General features: G+C 34.0%; 1 protein-coding gene across 3 annotated transcripts in view; it reads right to left on the bottom strand.

The window, feature by feature from the left end:
- Positions 1-1,259: 1,259 nt before the first annotated feature.
- Positions 1,260-22,889, bottom strand: part of Axn (protein axin) — a 103,885-nt gene continuing 82,255 nt past the window's right edge. For 2 of the 3 annotated variants that reach the window (XM_074175904.1, XM_074175905.1), the window contains exons 2-13: positions 19,711-20,015; positions 15,201-15,498; positions 14,947-15,142; positions 14,131-14,269; positions 13,443-13,581; positions 13,165-13,317; positions 9,960-10,209; positions 9,555-9,748; positions 9,298-9,483; positions 7,701-8,108; positions 5,913-6,131; positions 1,260-5,853 (exon numbers count right to left, since the gene is read on the bottom strand). In XM_074175904.1, coding sequence (XP_074032005.1) covers positions 5,727-5,853; positions 5,913-6,131; positions 7,701-8,108; positions 9,298-9,483; positions 9,555-9,748; positions 9,960-10,209; positions 13,165-13,317; positions 13,443-13,581; positions 14,131-14,269; positions 14,947-15,142; positions 15,201-15,498; positions 19,711-19,924 — 2,523 coding nt within the window. In that variant the 5' untranslated portion in view covers positions 19,925-20,015 and the 3' untranslated portion in view covers positions 1,260-5,726. The remainder of the gene's footprint in view (positions 5,854-5,912; positions 6,132-7,700; positions 8,109-9,297; positions 9,484-9,554; positions 9,749-9,959; positions 10,210-13,164; positions 13,318-13,442; positions 13,582-14,130; positions 14,270-14,946; positions 15,143-15,200; positions 15,499-19,710; positions 20,016-22,889) is intronic. The other variant, XM_074175906.1, reaches the window with a different exon arrangement.

The following is a 22,889-nucleotide window of genomic DNA, read 5'->3' as shown; positions in this document are numbered from 1 at the left end:
ATGAAAAGTGGATATTCTATGACAACAGGAAACATTCAGGACAGTGGTTGGACACCAATGAGCCACCCAGACACATTCCAATTGCGAAAACCAATAAAAAAAAGCTACAGTTACTGTGACCGAAAATTGAAGGAATTGATCGTCGAAGTTCTGCCTCACCCACCATACTCCCCAGACTTCTCGCCTACCAGGACCAGCCAGAAACGACCTTTGTCGACTTCATCAAATTCCGAGCATACAATGTTTATGATGACGGAATTAATTGACTTTTACCACGTTGGCAAAAGTGCACTGATTCAAATGATGCTTATTTTGATTGAATGGAATAAGTATTCACAGAGATATTACAGTTTGAATTAGACTGATAAATACCGACAAAACTTTGAAGCAACCTAATATATTATTGAGGAAATGAATATTTCAAAATATTAATTTCTCCCAACAACCTACACAGTAGGATGTGGTAAACGTCTGTTGAAAAACAACTACTTCCCCGGCTGTATATTGAATTATATCCTGTATAGGGAGTGATTAATATTTCGAAATTTATTTAGAAATATTTCCTTATACGTATATATCTCTCTTCGATAGTTTTCACTTTTGATTTCTGTTACAGTTTTTATATATGGGAAGTTTCTTCCACGCTTGGGGCTTTGTTCATGAGATGGAGTTAATACTAGTTAACAATCTGCCTCTCAGACGAAAGTTTCATATATGTAGCGAAGCCGTGTTGAAATTAATCAAGTCCCAGACACTTCGCTCCCTGGGTAGGATCTGTCCTGTACTGACGAGAGGTATTACCTCAAAACCGCAGTCTGCAGGTGATCTACTTGAATAATTTCAGCATGGCCCTGCTACTGGATGAACAAGAAACATCTGTGAGGCTAGCCTCTGTGAGGAATTTTGCATAAAAGTCTGTCGGATATAATTCAATATCCAGCGTGGTATTAGCCGGAAAAGTAGTTGTTTTTCGACAAACGTTTATCATATCCTAGTGTGTAGGTAGTTGGAAGAGATTAATATTTCGAAATTTATTTGGAAATATTTATTTCCTTATACCTATGTATCTCTCCTGACAGTTTTCACTTTTAATATACTATTGTTATAAAATCCAAATGAACACCAGAAATATAAATATTCCCTAAAATGTTCACAATATATTTGACTATCAATCGGGGGATTTCATATTATATCATGACCATGAAGGGATTTAATTGTCAGACCAATTGTTTTCCTAAAGGTAAATGAAAAACAGTTCATAAAAGTGATGTCAAATTTATTTGTTGTAGGCAAAACATTTTTTTCGTTGCTGAAATTCTCAGAAAGGAAGCATTCATAACAGACATACTATCTCTATGGAAGTTAGAGTAAAAAAAGTGAATTGAACATTTGAAGGCACTTAATATATGCACCTACTATTTTTATTTACAAAAGTTATTGCATTTTTAATAGTACTTCCTATATTCTACTTCTAATTACAAAATTCTATATTACAAAAATCGTCGCTTTTAATCTGTAACAATTAAAAAAATATTACTATTTCTTAAAAATAACAATAAATAAATTATATTTAAACATTTTAACACTACTTTTTACAAAACCAAAACTAGCAGTATGTTTTATGTTTAAGTAAAAACTTTAGATTTTTCCTACAAGGAAAGGCTACAATATTAATTTTTTTTAGAACCTCCATATTTCATTTGTATAACATAACTCCTCCTGTCAGATTCTCACCATCAACAATGCTGTCAAAATGTGATTAATCTGTAAATTATTTCAGGATGACAAACAATAATATTGAAAAAATATGTCAAATTTTGACAGCTTGCCACTAAAACACTATGGGATTTTTGTAGTCAAGATATTCAGTATATTCATAAAAACGTGGCTATCAATGAACAATATTAGTATCAATATCATATTTACCACAAACATGATATTGATACTTTTCTTTTATTGAAATGTGTGTGAATTTTTTACACTCATTAGTTATAACTTGGAAATAAACAGCTCTTTACAACAGCTCTCCCATAAAAAATCATGTTTTACGGTAAATACAAAATTCACGAGAAAAAAAAACGTGATTTAAATCATGAATCATCTTTAATCAGTTGATATTTGAAACCCCATGAAATTATATTTGCTTGTTTTTTTCTGATATCATATAATACTTTTTTCAACTTTTACACACGATAGTACTGATTCTGCATACAGAATACAATGTATGCATTTCCAACAAAATAACTTTTTTCATATTTTCAACTAGTGTCCATTCCAATGAAATGAAACTGCAATATTATTTAAACTCACATATAGCCCTTAATATACCAAGTACAGGACTTGTACAAATTCGGAAATTTAACATCAAAGTGACACTAATTCTTTGAAGATACATAAATTTATTCCAAGTACAGAGTACCAAACTCTATCCAATGAATAACATCACTTACCTATTTCGATAGATGAGCTGCTCACTTTGCTTGAATCTTTATCAATAACACGTGAACATTTCAATTATTTCCCAATGTAAATCTTTCAGTAAGATATTTTTCATGAAGATACCATGGGTGTAATATTTACTTTGTGTACGAGATGTAAGTTGTCTTCAGGACAATAAACTATATATGATATGAAATAGAATAAAAGATGCCAACCATATCTTTGTGAAAAAGTGTAGTCAAATCTCATTGCTGTATTTTTGACAAATGCCAGAACCAAATACCTGTCCCCTCTATTTATAGTAAGTTCTGAGCCTTTGGAATTTATCATGAATCACAAGAATATTTATTTAAGAAGCTATTGTATAGTGGAACAAGTGTTGTCGTTTTGTGAACTTTTTAGTGAGAATCACACGAAGTATTACTTGATTACCAAATAATCTACACATGTTCTTCATGAGTTTTCGTTGATATTCATATTTTGACAATTTTCTATTTCATGTATACTTTCAGAGAAGTATAAAGACAAAAAAGGTTTTTTCTAAGCAATGTGGCAAAAAATCATTTTTGCCACAATACAGGACAATTTATTTTTTTTAACTAATACAATTTTTGAAAGGAAATTTGTCTCTTCATAGTGTTTCTTCAAATATTCAAATTGAAATAAAAACGAATTAACTGCTTTCATCATAATTTCAAAACTCCATGGTTTTGCTCAACTGGCTATCAACCAAGGCCCTTCCTCGCGAGTTTTATTTTCCATTCTTCTGTTATTTCTAGTTTTTTGAGAAAGCTGTGCATACTATGATACTATCTCACTGAACAATACTTTATAACTGGTCATTATGAAGAGCGGACAATTTTAATTTGTGTGAACGAATGAAACCAAAATCTAGTTTCTTCTTTTTAGTTTGAAGGGTTAATCTTAAATATACTGTTCATTTGTGTAAAATTACACATTTTTCTGAGAAATATTTCAAAATGTGTCCATGCAAAATAAATCTATAGTATTGTTGTAAATTATCCCGTGATAAAAAAAAATTCAAGCTGATGCTGATCTTTTTTGATCAACTGCGACTTACGCTAAGCCTTACTTGTGCCTTTTTTTGATGCACTGTAGTAATGAATGTTACTGGATTTTTTTCCAACACCAAACCATTATTTTAATACCTCGACACATGTTTCGATCACCGAGTGATCATCTTCAAGAGGAAAATTAGAAGATCACCAAGTGATCATCTTCAAGAGGAAGATCAGAGTAAGATCTTCCTCTTGCAGATTATCACTTAGTGATCGAAAAACGTGTCGATGTGTTAACATGATGCTTTGGTCTTGGGAAAAAACTCCAGTAATATCAACTTGTGTCTTTTTGAAACTTCTAGATCATCGTGTATTTTCGAGAGCTCCATCGGATTAAATGAGAATTACCGCGACGTAGGAGGGTCTGTTTAGTTCAGAAAGTGCAGTGCAAACCGGTAGTTAGTGCGAAGGTGGAGTTGGTAGTGGGAACAAGGGTGTGACTTGCAGTAGCGAGTAAGATGCATGGCGTGATAGTAATGATCTCTATGAATGAAGTAAGCTTTGTGAATCATCTCATTTGTTGAGGCAGTTGGGACCTTTTTCAAATTCAATAACTTTGCAGGTGTTGATGTTTTTGAAGTTCATTCTGTGGCCAGGGAAAAGGGATGAGGCTGGATTTATTTATGGACAGCAAGCTCATGGACATAGACCCTGTTGAGACTCTTCTATTGGTTTGGCCGATCTAAGTTCCGGAGCAGGTGGAACATGGTACTTTGTATATGCCTTGTGCCTCATTGAGTGTCGTGTCCATAGGTGTTTTTAGAAAAGTGGAAATTTGATTATTGGCTGTTAATACTGTCCTTATGTTTTGTCCAGATTTCGACTTCCTTTGTGGGTAACTCCATTATAAGGAAGAAAAGCTTTTGGGTGGTCCATCTGTTCATTCAGCTGCTTAGATTTGCTGAAGTTAGATGCATCTTCAGATTTGGGATTCGTTTTGGCCAAGGGCGGATTTGAGTTTGTTTAGTTCCTTGGATCTATTGTGGTTGTCATTGAGTCTGATGGATCTGTTAATGAGATAACTCAAAATAGAATTCAACTGGGCAGGATAATGATAGGACATAGCGATTAGTATGAGTTGGTTTTCGGTAAACAGTGTGAGAGAAGGGATTGTTGAATTTTGTGATGAGAAAGCTCAGGAACGGATGTGAGTTGTTACTGGCGACTTTCATTGTAAATTTTAGGTCGGAATGTAAAGAGTTGATGTGGTTTAAGAATCTCATTTTGAATATTTCTTTTGGAATGAATGCTTTTTGTTGTACAGTAAGTAATAAACTACAATTGTTGAAATATGTTGAAAAATTTATATGTATAACGAAAAAAACATTCAAAGAAAGTAATGAAGACGAGAATTTACAAAATAAAACAATGGATAAATGAATATACTCCTGTTAAACTGAACAAAATCAAGCTGAACTCCGTTTTAGTCATTGTATTTGATTTTTTCTATTTTCAAAATGAATTTTTGAATAATAAACATCATTAATTTTTTAATAATTTTCCTACAATTTTACAAATAAAAAAAAACATTCTTTATTTTATAATTTATGGAAATATATTACTACCTGAGGAGATATTTGGAGGTATTAGACAGGGAAGTATTTATTTTTTGACATATATTTTTTCGAATGTCTTCCTGAATTGTAGGATTCAAGACATAGTTGCTTACCAAAAAAATATTTTCTTCACCCTGCAAAAAACTTAACCCGATACTCCTTAATAATTGTTCTGTTCCCAAATATGGAACAAACATGTAAAGTAGCCTTTCCTTCTGAAAACACCTGAATAAATTTCTTAGGTATACCTATTAGTTCAAATTTGAAAATGTTCAATGTTAGGCATTAGTGGCTAAATAGACCTTTTTACTGGTAGACTAACAATAAAATAACCGAAATAGTTCATAATGGCAGGATGAATGCATCTCAAAATTAGTTTTTTCCTCGAAAAATACATCAAATAACGAACAAGACAAACTATCAGTCGTGCTCTATGAACAATAAAACTTTTATTTACCATCTTGTTGCATTTTTTGTGCCTAACCGTTCGAAACTCAAGATTTTTCTCTTCGCCAGTAAACACACAAAACATTCAACAACAAAGAAAAATAAATTATTTTGCATGAAATAAAAAATTTACATACTTAAATAAGAGGTTTCAAAAAAAGATTCGTATAAGATTTCCAAATTACGTTCAAAAAAACGTAATAACTCAGTCGATTGGCTTCACCTGAGCCATTATTTTTCCTTCCCATAAAGGAAGTACCTCTGCATCATTGATGACTTCTTCTTGGATAACTTGATTACCAAGTTCTTCGCACACCGTCTTGAAAAAGTACCTACAAAGCCAAGTTTCATTTTTAATACTAATTGAGATTATGAATGTAAAAAAACATACCTGTAATTTCCTTTTTTCGGAAGATATTCCTTGAACTGTCTTAAAGTGACCTGAGTGCCAGGAATTTTGGTTCTGTAAGGAAACTGTTCTTCGCAAAAATTGAATACTACCGTCGTAACATCTTCGGCTCCGGCCATTGCAGTCCGTGGACCCCTCATCGATTTTCTCAAAGTAGACTGACTGCTCTGAGCAACATCCGGATAATATCGGTTAGACGACCTGGGGATCATTTTATTGAATTTGAAATGAATCTAATATAAAGTCTAGGTAAGGCAAAGAAAACAGTGACTTACAAAAGACAAAAATTACATAAAGAAATCTTTGAACCGAGCATGAGCATAGCTCAGGAATTGTTGAATAATGTCAACAACGATCCAGATTCGCTCAAAAGGTCATCTGGTGACGAATCATGGGTATATGGTTATGACATCGAAACCAAAGTCCAATCGTCCTAATGGAAGTGCCCACGAGAGCCGAGACCAAAGAAAGCACGCCAAGTTCATTCAAATGTCGAGATTTTGCTCACCGTTACCATGGCATAGTACATCAGGAATTCTTGCCACATAGTCATACGGTAAGTTAAGTTAGGTCAAAAGTGAGTGGGCCTATTCGTCCCTCTACTACAACCCGCAAGGGTTTATTATGGCTCACACCTATTCAAACTCAACCAAATAAACTCACCTTCTTGACGAAGCCAATTAGTTTATATGGTGAGTGATCTTTCAGGTCAGATGGTAGAATTCAGTTCGCAGCAGGGCAAGCACAAAGTATATGTTCTGCTGTTTCATCATTTTCCAAACAGAGGAGACACACACAGTATGGGTCTCTGGATATGATGATTCAGACGACAGTGACATGTAAGGAGGCCTGGTAAGACATCATAGTTCATCCCTACTGTAGTCCAACAACTGTTTGGTTTCAAGCTTCGAAAGGTGAGAGCTCAAGGACATACCAGAAAGTGCACACCAGAACTGCTTCGCGGATTGGAAGAAATGCTGGCAAAAGTGTACTATATCTGAGGGAAACTACTTTGAAGAGGACAAAATAGATATTGAATGAAAATTCACCTCATTCTTTGAACAGACCTCGTATATATAACATCTGAAATAAACAAACTGCCAAAAAAATATTCGAGAAATCTTTCTGTTTCAGCTCTAGAATCATTGGCAGAATCAATTAATCACTTTTTTCAAACTGGGATGTTTTCTTTATTTCTTAAAACTTCCATTGTGTAGCAAACAATTTTTAAATTATACGCCAAAGCTAGGTTGGTACCAGTTATTTTGGTACGATTAAAATCAGTGTTAGAAAGGTAGGATGTGAGGAAATTCAGTTTGGTCGTGGGTACTTCTGTGAATTCTATAGATGACGTCAGCGCAAGGGGACTTGTCATCACCTTTTCTTACTCAGGTTTGTCCTTTCAAGACAGTTAAATCTAACAATGCATTCTTGGTCCAGCCTAGCACCACTGATGAGACCTATGCCTCTGGTTTCAACTAGTTTCCTTGCAGTGAAATCTGCAGTGAAAGACAAGACAAATATTTCCTTTTTGGGTCCTGGTTTCAAGGGTTCGTAGTAATGATATTAGTCTTAGCTTTGATGGCTTATCACAGTCACTCCTCTGAGCAAATGTGTGAACAAGCACAATTTGGTAAATTTCAACATATTCTGACTCATCATCAGTTCCAGATGTTCAACTTTTTGCTTCAACTTTTTATGTAAGCTATTTATACTTATTTCTCAAATCTTTGTCAGTAAGACAATATAGCTTAAATAAGTAAGACTTACCTTTGTTTAGGCCTGGTTCTAACATCATCCTCCATCAATCTCCTTCTAGCTTCCTCCAGTTGAATAGCAGTGTTTGGAGAGGGTAACGGCGGCATGCTAGGGTCTGCGATGAATGGTTGCGCTGGACCCAATGCTCCACTGCTGCTGCCCCTTTCCAAAGAACTGGATCTCGATCCGAAACCTTTACGTCTCCTGCTGGCGTTGGGAGAAGTTACGCTACTAGTTCTGTGGCTTCGGTGCTTCAAGGACATTTCACTGTGAGTATGACTTGAACCTCGGCCGCTTTTATCGGACTCCATTAACCAAGCAATCACGCGAGTGTCTTTGATGGGTGCAGTTGCCGATATTGTGTCCGACACGACAGACACTCCGCTGTCCGTCAGCTCGGTAAGGGTCTTTTTGGAAGATCTGGAAGAATAAAGTTAACAGACAACTTGTTAAAATTATATTTTTAACAATATTTTGGATTACACAGAAATCTGACATGATGTGCATTGGACTTTGCACTTTACAGCATTGCACTTGTTCACTTCTCTGCAAATATCTGCCACTTTGAACCCCATTCCAAATGATGAAAAACAATATGGCAACATCCTACATCTTACTCGAAGTTTGGGGACTACTGAACTATACAGAGGCAAAAACCAATAAATTTTCAGGAATACCCACTCCCTCATTAAGTATTCTCTGTCTCTCAGTCCTGCAACAGGGGCAATAGAATACTTCTGCTAGGTAAGGTGTTATTCATGGACGTGAGAGTTCTCTTAAATAACAGGCTCCTCTTGAGGTGTGTGTATCTGTGGCAAGAGGACGTATGACTCCGATCCCACTCAGTGTCACTAGAGAAACCTATGAGAGCAAGAACTTCTCAGTTCTTGCTCTCATAGCAACCTAGGAGACTAGGTGATGTAGCTAGGAAGCAACTTATCGCCTTTTTAAGAGTAGGATATCTTAAGAATCTGCTCTACACCAAATTATTGAGCAGTAGAAGGAAAATCTTCTTCCAGAGAGGAAACCAACTTCCTTTGAGCAAGTCAGCAAATGATTATTCACTCAAACCAGAGACAAAAAAGACCTGCATGGTTGAGTATAATGTATCAATACGTAAAGCTTACAAATGCCCTCGTGTGGTCATTAGGATGGGAATCTTACACTTCAATGAACTGGAATCTCTTTGGTATGCCTTTATCGTTTCCGTTAGAGGCCAAAGGTAGCAGTAATTTAGTAGTAGTAGTAGTAGTTTTTTGTTTAAATAGGAAACATCCTATTATACAAAATATATATAAAATAATAAGTTCAATATATAAAAACTATTTTAATAACAAGTAATATCTGGCAGTGAAGATTTATTTTCAAGATAAATATTTTCCTTTTTTGTTGTACTCATTTGAGACTTTTTAGCTATATTTTTCCAATGAAGAAATTTGTTTCAATCTATTTGAGTTATGGTTGTTGAGGTAGAGAGTATGTATTAAATTTTTGAAAACTTCTTTCTATTTCTCAGGGTACATAAGTAAACATACATTGAATGTTTACATCAGTTTCATGTATTCAAGTTTGGGTGACAGAAAATTGCTAAGAGTAAATTGAATCCTACCTTCTGCCAGAAGATCCTCTGACAAATCTCTCATCTGGGTATTCCGACATACTCTTCGACTTCACCATCGACAATTTATGTTCCGATCCGTCAGCATAGTCGTGAACGTTACCAGAATCACCACTGAAAGTCGAGAAGCCATCTTTGTCTTTCCGCCTTGGTCGCATATATGCACCCTGAACATGTCTATAAATGGAAATAAAAGCAATGAAAATTTGTCCACCTCATTTTTACTAAACAAAAAAAATTAAACTAACCTATTCCTAGGGGGTGAATGTGATCTACGGCTGGAAAGTCCCGGAGACATTGCCGGCGTCAAGTCAGAAAACACCCTGGATACATGCTGATCGAGAATGTCCTGGTCATTATCGTCTTCTAGCTGCAACTTCTCCCTGATAGCGTTTGCCAGCTCTCGAGACTGTATGTCGCTCATAGAGCCCATCGAATCGCTCTGAAAATAAAATATTTAATTTAATACCAGGTTGTCCTGATATTCAAGTTTGATTTTACCATTATCAACTCAACAGTTTATATAATTTTGAAAAGGGAAAAGGAAATTGTGTTTGTAGGTATTTCTCTGCAGGGTCCTCTGCAATAAAGTCTTCAATGAATATATTTAGCTGACTAGGAACACATTTTAATCCCAAACAATTCAGTCTTACCTCTTTCAATTTTCTCTCCAACAATTCCTGTTTCTCCTGAGACAACTTGACCGCTTCCAACTTTTCAATTAGGATGGATGCAAACGTGTCCCTGTCCATTGGCTGACACTGTTTAGTATCGACACGTTGTGTTCTTGGAATTAGAATTTGGTTCATGTTGGTTTCCTGATTAAGAGCTGCATACTCGCGGGTTTTCCTTGCTTCCATAACCGCTTTACGACGAGATGTTCTACCCAGTGATCTGCCATCACTGATTTAAACAAAAATAATTTTATTTACATTGATAGACCAATGGCTGAAATGTATTTGTATGTTTGGATCGATGGTTCAAATATTCAAAAGGATTTAACATAGAACTATTAGTTTTTTCCACAATTCAAATAAAGAACTGGCATACTTCATTAAAAAAATACAATTTATTAGATTTGGATTATTTTTTCAAATATCTCAATATCTTTATGGTGTACAATAACAGAAAGTTATTATAGGGGTTAGGTTAGGTGGGGGTTATTATAGGTTGCTTCTTAGAAGATATCTCAACTGGTTAATACAAAACATGATGAATACAATAAAAATATTCCTTATAATCTAAGGTGCTATTCCCACTGACAAAGTATCAAAATGAAATTTGGTTCATTTGTTGGAAGTTATAAAAAAAATCGATAATAAGAATAATAAAATCCTCATGCATATACCCTAAAAATGAACATGTCCATGCTAAAGACTACAAGACCATCATGCAAAAATTCCAAATAAAAATAAAACATGCCTTATCATCACATTTTGTTAATTTTCATGCAACCATACCTTTAACAGTTGTGGTAGTAATACGATGTTAGACTGTAGAAGTTACTTAATTTATGAAAAAAGTATTTTTGGTAGAGATTGAAAAAAACTTTTTTATGCTGTGAACTCCTCCATTGAAATACAAAAAAAAAATTTTAGAAAATGAAGATAGTTTTGAGTGCAAACATATTACACTTACAACAATTGTTCTAAATAGTTCATGATTTTGAAATTATTCATAATACATTTTTTAGTGTAACTGATTTCTAGATAAATTTTTTAGGCCTTCATGTTGTAATATGTCATTTTATCATCTTTGATTTTATATGGCTTACAAAATAATCTGAACAGGCAGTAGCACCGTTTCAATAAATTTAGTCCACAGATTGTAACACACCAGATACTTATTGTTTTATTTTCACAGATTTGGAATTCCACTGAGCAGTCTGCAGCAATATTTCATTCAATAAATAATGTAATTTCTCTGATTTTTCCACATTCCAACATCAATTTGAATTCAATATTCATTGTTTACTTCAATTTATTTCATGGTTGAGAATATAATTCAATGTTTTTTCGTCTAAGATTCAGACTGCCTATATTTCATATTCTAAATCACAATATAACCCCACGTTGGATGCCAATTTCTTCTTCACTTTATTTTCGTTGAATGAATTGAATTTGCCCAGGTGGAAGTGACTAGACTATATCTATACAATAAATAAAGTAACACAAACAAAGATAGATGCGTGGTCAAAGCATGCTAACCACGTACATTTGCAAGCCTTCTTACAATGACCAATCAGATTTAACTGCAATCGGCTGGCGATATTTCGGTCTTTCCTTAGTGCGACTCTGTACAAGCAGCCTTGTTTGGGAGATCACATTTACTAAGCATGATAATGTTTCGGAGCACCCTGTTGCTAAGATGGACGGAATATAGCTCTTATTGCAAAGGCATGAGCTCAGTCTGATAACTATCAATCTAATGCTTTTTATGAAAGTTCAACTGTAAGTATTGAAAAGGGTTACTTGGTAAAAATGATCTTATTTGGACGGAATCTTCAGAAATTCACAGTATCAAATAACTTCTTTCAAATACTTATCACTGTAGATTAACTTGTCTGCACTTATACAAAATGCACTCAAAACACACAAGTAAAACAAGGAAGATAGTTAACTTGGGAGGTTTACTATGGTATCAAAGTGAAATTTAAATTTTTCTTGATAGAGATTTGTGAAATCACTGGTTTCTTCGAATTCTATAATTACAAAATTAATAAAGCACAAAAAAAAAACAAAAGCGAAGACTGTCATAAAATCATGTGTTATGAACGACTCGTTAAATGAAATAATCTAATTTCAAACTCATATTTATATATATCTTACCAATATATAGAATAATTATTTGATAATTTGCGAACAAAATGTAAAGCAAAATCATCAATGGAGATATTTTTATGTGATTCCAGGCACAAGAAACTATTTCCAATTTGAATCCTTCAACACTGCCAAATACAATCAGTTCGGTATCAAAGTTCGAACAATGTTACCACCTGTTGCTTCGGTTCCTACACAGATTGCGCTCATCGATACTATTTGTATCATAAGGAAAAAAATGCCCATCTTTGTCTAGGCATCACTTTTCATAGAGTATTAACTTCAAGTTATACTGTGATTTAGACTATGAAATAAAGGAAGTATATGAATCTTAAGAAGAAGAATACATTGAATTGTGAACCTTGCAATAAATTAAAATAAACAATAAATATTGAATTCAACCTGACAAATTTGAAAAATTACTTGATATAATAAATTAAATATTACTGCAGACTGTTCAGTGGAATCCCAGATCTGTGAAAATGGAAATTAGTATCTGGTATGTTTAATCTATGGACTAAAATGAATGAGAAAGTGCCTACTGCCTGCCAGATTATCTTGTAATCCATACAAAATCAAAGATGTTGAATTGACATGGTCACGACATGAATTAAAATTAATACTCTAATTCTATATTGTTTCATGAAATCGAGAAAAGAAAAGTGATATCCATATAAACGAGTACACAAGATTGAACTAATCGTTTCTGATAGGTCCTGTTTTTCTTTTCACAACTGTAAGAAACTATCATAGATGACATACACGTTTAACTGAAGGGTTCTCCTCAATAAATGTTGGTTTTTCCTTATCACTAATATTTTAATAGAAAGTCCAAAGACGAGAAAGTAATTTTCAATCAACTGAAGATGTACAATGTTCGGAAAAATATTTGGTACTCAGATTCTATGAAAAACCTGAGTTAAAAAAACTTCATGGTATTCAACAGAACATTTCTGAGTACACAAATAACTACTTGCTCATTACAGATTTTAGTTAACAATTTCGGGTCGAAAAATTAACTATGTTCCATTTTACTTACACAGAGCTGCTCGTCATGGACATGTTGTCTGATTCTGTTCTAGCATCCGAATGACTACTCAACGAATGTAACTCGCTATCCTGCCTCGAATTCGGGTTGTACGAGTTATACGCAGCATGAGCTCCAGCGGCAGCAGAACGGTACATGAACATACTACATAACCACACGCAAACCAAACAAAAATAAGTATGTAAAAATTATGCGGTCAAAAAAAGTACTACTTCATCGCCAAAGTGTGAAGCCTTAGAAGCGACAAACTAATATGGTTTTGCTCTTACCTGGCGACTGCTTCAGATTTAGGCCTCACTTCAGCAGCCCTACGTTTCTGGGAAATGAGTAAGGAGTCCCTAGTAAGGCGGACGGGTCCTGTCGCACCAACATTAGGAGTGTGGTAGCCAGTACTCACACTACCATTTCCTGGAAACCATTTTTTTATTATAGAGAGAAAAAAACTTCATCTTCTAAAGAACAGTAAATTCTTACTGATACTTAGGCACTATGTGCTAATACTTAGGCACTATGTGCTGATTCTTAGGCACTATGTGCTGATTCTTAGGCACTATGTGCCTAAGACACTTATGCACTATGTGCCTAAGACACTTATGCACTATGTGCCTAAATATCAAAACATAGTACCGGCATAGGTGCCAAAACATAGGCACTATGTGCCTAAGTATCAAAATATTATTGATAAAATGCCGTTATTTCCCTAGTCGACAAAATTAACACACCACTTTAAAAAACTCTCCAATCTATTTTAGTGTCCGACTGAAAAAGTTCAAACGTTGTGAGTTAAAGATAAAATAAAGACTTACTGATTATGATAACGTTTTCTTTATTTTTCCCACATAATCCTTGTAAGGAGGTTTCGGTTACGGCCGAAACTGAGACCGTTGAGAAATTCGGTCAGTTTCGGTCAGACACTGTTTATTATCGGGATTTCATAAGGTATTTCATAAAACTAACCTGAAGTATGACTCAGATGAACCGGTGGGTTCATAATTAATTCCATATCTTCGTGAAGTGTTGGCAAGGGATCCGGTACATTTAAGTTTGATAATACATTACTAAATTCGCTACTACTACTGCTACTACTTTGAACATTCTGAAAATGAATAATTATTGTTACGAAACTATTGGAACACTCAATATAAAAAAAGTAATCAATCATATTCATATCAAGACTTTCCTGGAAAACATAAGATACTATTTATAATCTTTTTCAAAAAGATTAATACCTAACAAAAGATGATAAGAGCGAACGAAACCAATCAATCAAATCTAATGGATATTTTTATAGTTTTAGGAGTCTTCATGATGGAAAAATGATACATTGAATCTTTAAGGTTCACCTTATGTGACTTATTTGCATATCTTGTGTACTTCTGCAAAATAATTTGATGTAATGGAAAAGTAATTTTTTCATGAAGTTTAAACTAATGGTAACTGGTAAACATAATAGCCATATTCGATTCTGTTTTATCAAAAAAAGTATTTTAATGTCAAGAATCATATCGAGACAAACATCACTAATGTAACTGTTCGCTGACCTTCATAAAAATCACAGTATTTTCCAAAATGCACATTTTTTTAAACAATTCAAGATTTTTACATGAAGTGATAGATTTGTTAATTTGCTCTAAATATTTTTGTCTCACAGAATCACTTTTTTACATACAATAGAATTGTAATAAACTGCTCAATGGTCGTTTCGTCAATCAAGTTGCCATCACCACGAAATGAATGTTACAATTCTGATTTAATTGTGAAAAAAATACTCACTTGTAAATTTTGCAGGTACAGATCGGATTTGAGGAAATTTTGGTATGTGGTTTCGTAAATTAAATGTTCGACAATGGACTGCGCTTTATCGAACAGTGTTACGGGGGGCTCAAGGCACTGAGACGACTTAATTTGTTTACCGATTTCCTTCCTCAACTCCTCGCCGATAGGAAGGGCAGACTTAACGAAAAATTTCCTTAAAAAAAAAAAGTTGCTTACAGTAAACCTGAAAAATGCTAACCTCAAACTCTTACTTATATATAACTTTAACCAACTGATGTATTTTCTCTCTCGCAGTCTGCTTGCGGAGTCCCTCACAAGCGAACCAAAAGTCGAGAGTGTCGGCGTGATGCTGACCCTCAGATTCCAAATACTGTTGGAAGAGTTTGACTCCATCGGGGTCTTGGAGAAGAGAATGGAGAGACTGCGCCCATTTGACGCAGGCTGGGGGTGGGGAATCGTCGCAAGAAACTCGTTCGTGTCTGAAAGAGGAATGGGAATTCGACTGGCAACTGCCTTCGGGTTCGTATCCAAAGGGGGCTGGTGGGGATTCTGAAAAAAATATTCGGGAACATGAATAGTATTATTTTAATTTCTTTCGTTGACAAGTATGAAATTTTTTTTACAGAATATTGTGCAGTAATAAGAAAATAGATTAGGTTAGGCCCAAAATGAGTAGGTCTATTCGACCCACACATATGTGTGGCACACACATATTCACACTCAACCAAATAAACCCAGCTTCTTAACGAAGCCGATTGGTTTGTATGGTGAGTGGTCTTTCAGGTCAGACGGTAAGAGTACGGTTCTGCCGAGCTCTAAAAACCTGATTCGGTCCCCAGCGGGGCAGGCACAAAGTATGTGCTCTGTTGTTTCATCATTTTTCAAACAGCGGCGACACACACTGTCTTCTGACAGGACGAGTCTCTGCATATGATGATTCAAATGACAGCGACCTGTAAGAAGGCCTGTTAGACGTCGTAGTTCATTCCTACAACAACTGTTTGGTATCAAGCTTCGAAGGGTGAGCCAATCCTGGAAGATTCTGCCAGAAGTCCATAAATCTTCTTGCCATCCAGGCGTTCAATCTTTGTTTGGCAAAGCCTAAAGCGATGCCAATGACAGATTCTGGTCCGATGAAGGTGCTTGCAGCTCCCTCCTTTGCAAGGGAGTCAGCAGCCTCATTGCTTTCCAGACCAGTATGGCCAGGAATCCAGACCAGAGACAATTTGTTACGCATTCCTATCGAGGAGAGTCGTTTTTGTCAATTTCCTACCAATTTAGACAATAGGCAGGTTGATATCTCTGTCCTGGGCTGCGACTGAAAACGCCTGCACCAGAACCGGATGGTGTTTTTGATCCATCTGTGAACCAACAACTATCTGCTCTTATTATTTCCTTCTCCTGGAGGATCCAATCCTCTCTACTCGGGATCAGTACTTTATAAGGCAGTTTGTAGTTGACAGTTGGAGGCATGAAGTCAGAGGTCATTTCCAGAATGCTGTGACTTCCAGTGTCAACCAACAGTCTGTTGCATTTGCATAAAATTGATTTGTGCCATTGGCAATGTGCTCAAGTCTATATGCAGTCCATCTAGCCTCTCTCCAGAAAAATGTGGAGAGGAGGTAGATCTAGAAGGATCAACATGGCCGCTGACGTTGTGGTACTGATGGCACCACTGATGACCAGACATGGTTGTCTCTGTAAGTTAAAGAGCTTCGCCTGGGCCGTTTTCTATAAAGCCTTCGGCCACCAGGCAATTGCATCATTGGTCTGACAATCACCACATAAATCCAATGGAATTGTTTGGGCCCTAAACCCCAAGTTTTAACACAAATCCTTCGACATGTCCATAGCGACAGTCTGCCATTGTGAAAAACTTTTTTCAAGTGAGCTTTCCAGTTGAGTTTTTTATTAAGTATAATGCCAACCTCTGTTCCTAATGGAATGACCTTACCATTGAGGGAAAGTGGCGTTAGATCGTCTAATTTTCCCCTCCTGGTGAAGGGTATTATCACAGTTTTGCTGAGGTTGACAGACATCTGCTCCCTCAGGCACCAACTGTGACAACGTCAATCGGGGTTTAGAGGATATTACAGTCTAACCTTTCCGACGTGGACCTTGCCAAAGACAATAGTACTTAAGGTTTATAAAAAGTGAAAGTACAATTAATGAATGAATAAAAGTTGATTACGCAGGAAATCCAAGAGAGAGTTTTATCAGATATAGCACTCGTAAAAAATAGTTGAATGTCATCATCATAGTGCAGCCACTGTAAGAATGGCAAGCCTTCGTTTCAAAAAAAAGCCAAAAAGCATGGAGTCTTCAACGGAAGACCGCTGCAAATCTGTGGTTTCGGTTAGAATAAGGAATAACAATTCATTGGTAACCAGGAGAAAAAAACTCGATATTTTCTGAAAGATATGAATACAGTTTAAGCTATGAAGTATTCAGATCATGTGTTCAATAAGTTTGGTCTTCAATTCTTGTTCTTGAAGGGTACTGATTAGTTTAACAGAGATCGGAAGTTTATTATAATCATTTGAACTTTTATGAAACGGATATTTCATGGTACTCGATATATTAAATTGATGGAATTGGTGACCAGTGTGTAGCCTTGTTTTTTAATATTGAACTTGCAATTAAGACCATCTCTGATGTTTTTCATTCGTGTAGTAAGTCATTCAGTGCTATATATCATTACTGTTTGATGATACTTTTGTGCTACTGAGAAACATTGAAAGTATTCATTATAAAATCGATATTTTCATTCCAGAATTATATGCATTTCAGAATTCTTCAATTTCTGTTACCTTATTATTGCATAAGCCTGAAGAAGCAGCGAAAAACATGTTATGAATTTGTAAATCTTTCAGTGAAAATGTCACCCATTAAAATAATCTAATCTAATTATGCCACCTTCATTTTTTGGCTAAACTATCTTCTCAGTTATTCACCCACTCAATTGATTTGAAAGAGAGAAAAATTAATTGAAAATGCTTCTGATTGAAAGATCTATATTGTGATGTCAATTCATTTTTTGATTTCTTCGATTGACGACTTGTTTATTTTGTGGAAATTCATGTTCACTGAGGATACACTACATATTATTACATTTTCAAAATAGCCGAAACCGGTCAACAATAAAGAAATATAGTGGAAAATAGACAAAAGTGTGTTTTTGTAGTGTATCCTCAGTCATTTTTTGATACTTTCAATCTTAAGTGAATGTCCTTTTTATATCCTAATCAATAATAATGCATTGATTGAACAGGGTCATTGAAAATTCAAACTGTATTTAATTTCGATGATTATTTATAGATCAATAATTGAAATTTTATGAAAATATAGAATTTGAAATTGAATTGTAGGTACAACATAGGTAATTTCCAAGTTTAGATGATCCCTATTGGTAACGTATTTTGTGGTTTGGGACACCTGTTGTGTCTCTTGTGTCACAGCAAAAAAACATCGAAATTAATCTCACCAACCATGCAGGTAGATTTTTAATGGAAACAAAATTCTGGGAGCATTTTTTTATCTCAGAAACAGCAATGAACCAAAAAAACATTTACCCAATTCAAAATCTCGAAAGGAGGGATCTTAAGCATTCGGGGTATTGTGAGTTGGACAAATAGGGAGACATTTCAGACCCTGAGAAATTGCATTATTTGGGCATATTTTCAACCATTTTTATAATATAATTTTTTTATTATAAAGTCTATCATTACAAAAATGGTAAAATATTAAAAGTATAGTACAGTCAATTGAAATTCTAATAACAATACCAATACACATTGATATATACATAAAATATATCAAAAATTGTCCTCATAAAACGAGTCCAAACCGGAAGAAAAAGTTTTCATTAACAAATCTTTCAGGAAAACATATGTTGTTAAGACTAGTCAATCTACCTTTTATCAGTCAAAATAGGAACCTGCTGCACCAGATGATTTAGTTAAAGAATTACTCAATGCCACACGTTCATCACAAGTTCATTCAGAATGTTAATTTTTATTAGCAGTTGTAGACTTTGCGAAGATAAATTATTACAAATATTGTTAAAAGTTTTTTGATCACAATGAAAACACTTTCAAAAAGTATTTTGGGTTAGCTTTGCGGACACCTCTAATAGATCTTTACGTAGAACTAAAACGTATTGCAATGAGTTGTTCAGAGCATACTCCCAAAAATGCAGATATAGCAATATTATTATCTAATTTCGGGAAAGAGAGGTTTTGACTTTCTACTTCTCCAACTTTATACCAAAAAATGTGGGAATCTTTCAAAGAATAGAAAAAAGTAATTACTTTCAAAAATAACCTCTTTACAAAGGTGTGCAAACATTAACTTTCAGTTACTGATCTACACATCTTTGTAAAGAGTTCATTTTTGAAATGAATTGCTTTCTTACTTTCTTTGGAAGATTCCCACATTTTTTGGTATTAATATGAATAGCAAAAACTTTTTTCCGAAAAATATATCCTTTTCAATTCATATCCTATATCTCTTACACCGTTTCTCATGAAGTAGTATCGCAAGATAGTTATTTGCGTTAAGTGGTTGTCAAACTTCAGACCTTCACCTATCTTCAATTCCAGGAATGAAGACTGATACTGTTTTTATTTCTCCATCAACTAAATGAAATGGAGAGAGAGATATTGAACAATAACATTCATGGACAGACTTCCACTCATATTAACTATTTTTTTTTCAAACTAAACATTCCAAATCACACAAATTCCTATAACATATACCTACCATTCTGATAGCTGCTATACTTTCGAGGTGGAGGCGGGGAAGACTTGTAATTGTTCCAGTCCATTTGAGAAGGTGGCGGTCCCCAGTCTGACGAAAAATGGCTCCTCTCCTCCCCAAGAACCGGAGGTCTTGGAGACTTGTAGTCAAAGCTTTCCTCATTGAAGCGCTGTTGTTGCTGCTTACCGATTGCCCTGTTTCTGTCTCTTTCGCTCATGATGACGAGGGCCCTCTATCAAGCCCTTTCTTCTCGCTCACTAAAATCCACGCTTTGGCATTTCTAAAGGTCGGATACCTCATGATGAGCCCTGAAAGCAAAATTTCAATGAGAATAACTTTTCTATATGATTATTTGTTAATGAACGCTTTTCAAGTAATTGATAAATTGAATGTTGTAAAAAACGAATTCTATCTCCGTTTATAAATGATTAAATCTGCTAAAACATATAGTCGATGAAGCTACCATGTACTGAAAAGCATCCTAAATAAAATTTATTGTGAAAATTCTATGTTATCATCATGGATAGTGTTATTCATTTTCATCAAGTACCCATAATTTCATATATAAAGAATGAAAATACAACCAACACAATTGATACATTATTTCTTCAATACATTTTTACTGTGAAGTAAATGGGAACTAGATAACAGAAAATAACATATATAGTTAGATTTAATTTGAATATTAATATACATATCCAAAATGCAGTTTTAATTATATACAATAACATTAAATAATTTCACAAAGAACTGAATATGTAAATAGTAAAGTAGACATGCCTTCAAGAACAAGAATGAAAAAAAGTTTCGCAAATATTCATAATATATCTTAATATTAATTTCAAAAAAAAGTTATTGGTTGAATATTCATGAGGGGGAGAACAATCCAACATAAGTCTAGATCCAGCGCATAATGGTGTGGTAGCAGAGAAATCGATCGATATCCAACAAGCTTCACGCAAAAGAAAAGCAATACATACTGCTTTGAATTATTATTTTTAAATGCCTTATTGAATTATGAAATCATATTATAAAACTTCACAGACAATGAAAACAAATATATGAAACCCAGGTAAAATTTATACATATCTTTAACAACTTTCACTGTGAAGAAGTAAATGGGAACTAGACCACAGAAAATCACATATTTAGTTAGATTTAATTTGAATATTAATATCAATCTCCAAAATGCAGTTTTAATTATATACAATAACATCAAATAATTTCACAAAGAACTGAATATGTAAATAGTAAAGTAAATGCTTTTCTAGACATGGCTTTAAGAACAATAATGAAACAAAGTTCAGCAAATATTCATAATACATTTTAATATTAATTTCAACAAAAAAAAAGTTATTGGTTGAATATTCATAAGGGGTTGAGCATTTCAACATAAGGCTAGATCCATTGTCGATACAGCGCATAAGGGTGTGGTAGCAGAGAGATCGATCGATATCCAACAAGCTTCACACAAAAGAAAAGCAATCCATACTGCTTTGAATTATTATTTTTAAATGCCTTATTGAATTATGAAATCATATTCTAAAACTTCACAGACAATGAAAACAAATATATGAAACCCAGGTAAAAATTATCCATATCAAATATCGCTTACCACCATTAGAAGTTAGGAGATTCGCTCAAGCAGAAATTTTTAATATGGATGATGATATTACAAAAGAGATATAGGTAAATATTAAAACATGTTGAAAAAGGGATTCATCTATTTGAGAGCAATCATGCACATGAAATAGAGGGAAATAATAACAGAGAAGTACTTCAAACTAATGAAATCTGTATAAATCTTTCTAGACACACAATGTTCTTACGTAACCAAGTTCGTGCAACACACATCGAAACCTACCCCATATTAATAACCATTGATGGTAGCTTCCTGAATAGACTCCGAACAGAACACACCAATAGGGCTATTTTTATTATTATTAGAAAATATTATATTAATAATCTCTATAGAACAAGCGTTATGATAGACAGCCCAATGGAGAATAGTTGTGAGCGGAACGCAGAAGTGAAAATGTTTCTTCGATCGATGTAGTGAGTCATATACTAGAGGGAGATGGTACTTTTTGTATTCGGATGGGATGAAAGAGGGATGATTTGAATTGAATAAAAATTGTGCTTTCGGCATACATTCATTACGACTAAAAAATATGATACGCCATGAAAAACATGTTTCACAAAAGATATTTTAGAAACGTCTTCTGAATCAAAGCTCAAACACTTCATTTTATTTAAACATTATTAGAATAGTTTTCATGTTTGGATTATAAAAATATCAGATACATTCAGAATTTTAAATGGGTGCAAATAATTGAAAATATGCAAAAATAAATTTCAATATTTAGCAAAGGAATTCTGCCTTAATGTATAATAATCTGAAAACTACTTTTGAATAGCTGAGGAAAAGTAAACAGATTCAATAATTTTAAATATGAAGCTAGTGCTATAGATAATTGTAACTAAAAGGGGAATATATTATGTTTTAGGAGATATAAGCTTTTAGGATAAACACTTTCTGATTGTCTAGATCTCCATCTTCATACAAACAATGTGATGACTAGTAATATTTTCAAAAGTATATATATTTGATGAATAAAACATAACAAAAAATTCTATAGGTAAATTTTTCACTTATAATGATATGAAAGATCATTGTGATGTCAAAATGAATGAAATATATTATAAATTTGGATTTCATGATGAATGTGAACATCAATTAAAAAAAGGTCAAAAAGAATCATTATAAACAAGCAATGCATCATCAAGCCTCAAAAATCATAAAATGGTATCTAAAATAATATAATCAATTAGAGGGAAATTATTTTATTGTTATATAATAAATAATTACTGAGAAAAAATAGATTTCATTAACAATTGTCATAAGTCTAGTAACAAAGATCATATTCAGAAGTTTCACTTGGAAGAAGTTCAGAGAAAATGTATCAATTTGATAAATATATTCACTATAACGAGAGCAGAATATAGCACTCATAGCTTCTGGAATGTCTTCGTAATAGCTTTGCTCTTATTTCCCATATTAGGACAAGATAGATCTAATGATTATAAACAATGATCAATGAATGTGTCCTTTGGCTATATAGTGAGTGCAAGAATGTAGTTCACCTATATTTACAGCAAAAATTAATTCCGAATTGAAAATA

Source organism: Leptinotarsa decemlineata, unplaced genomic scaffold (assembly GCF_025532065.1).
Source record: "Leptinotarsa decemlineata unplaced genomic scaffold, Ldec_3_MD MMD2_tig00001393_RagTag_RagTag, whole genome shotgun sequence".
In the NCBI taxonomy this organism is placed as follows: domain Eukaryota; kingdom Metazoa; phylum Arthropoda; class Insecta; order Coleoptera; family Chrysomelidae; genus Leptinotarsa; species Leptinotarsa decemlineata.
The sequence above is the reverse complement of the archived record's forward strand: the minus strand, read 5'-3'. Positions and strand labels throughout refer to the sequence as shown.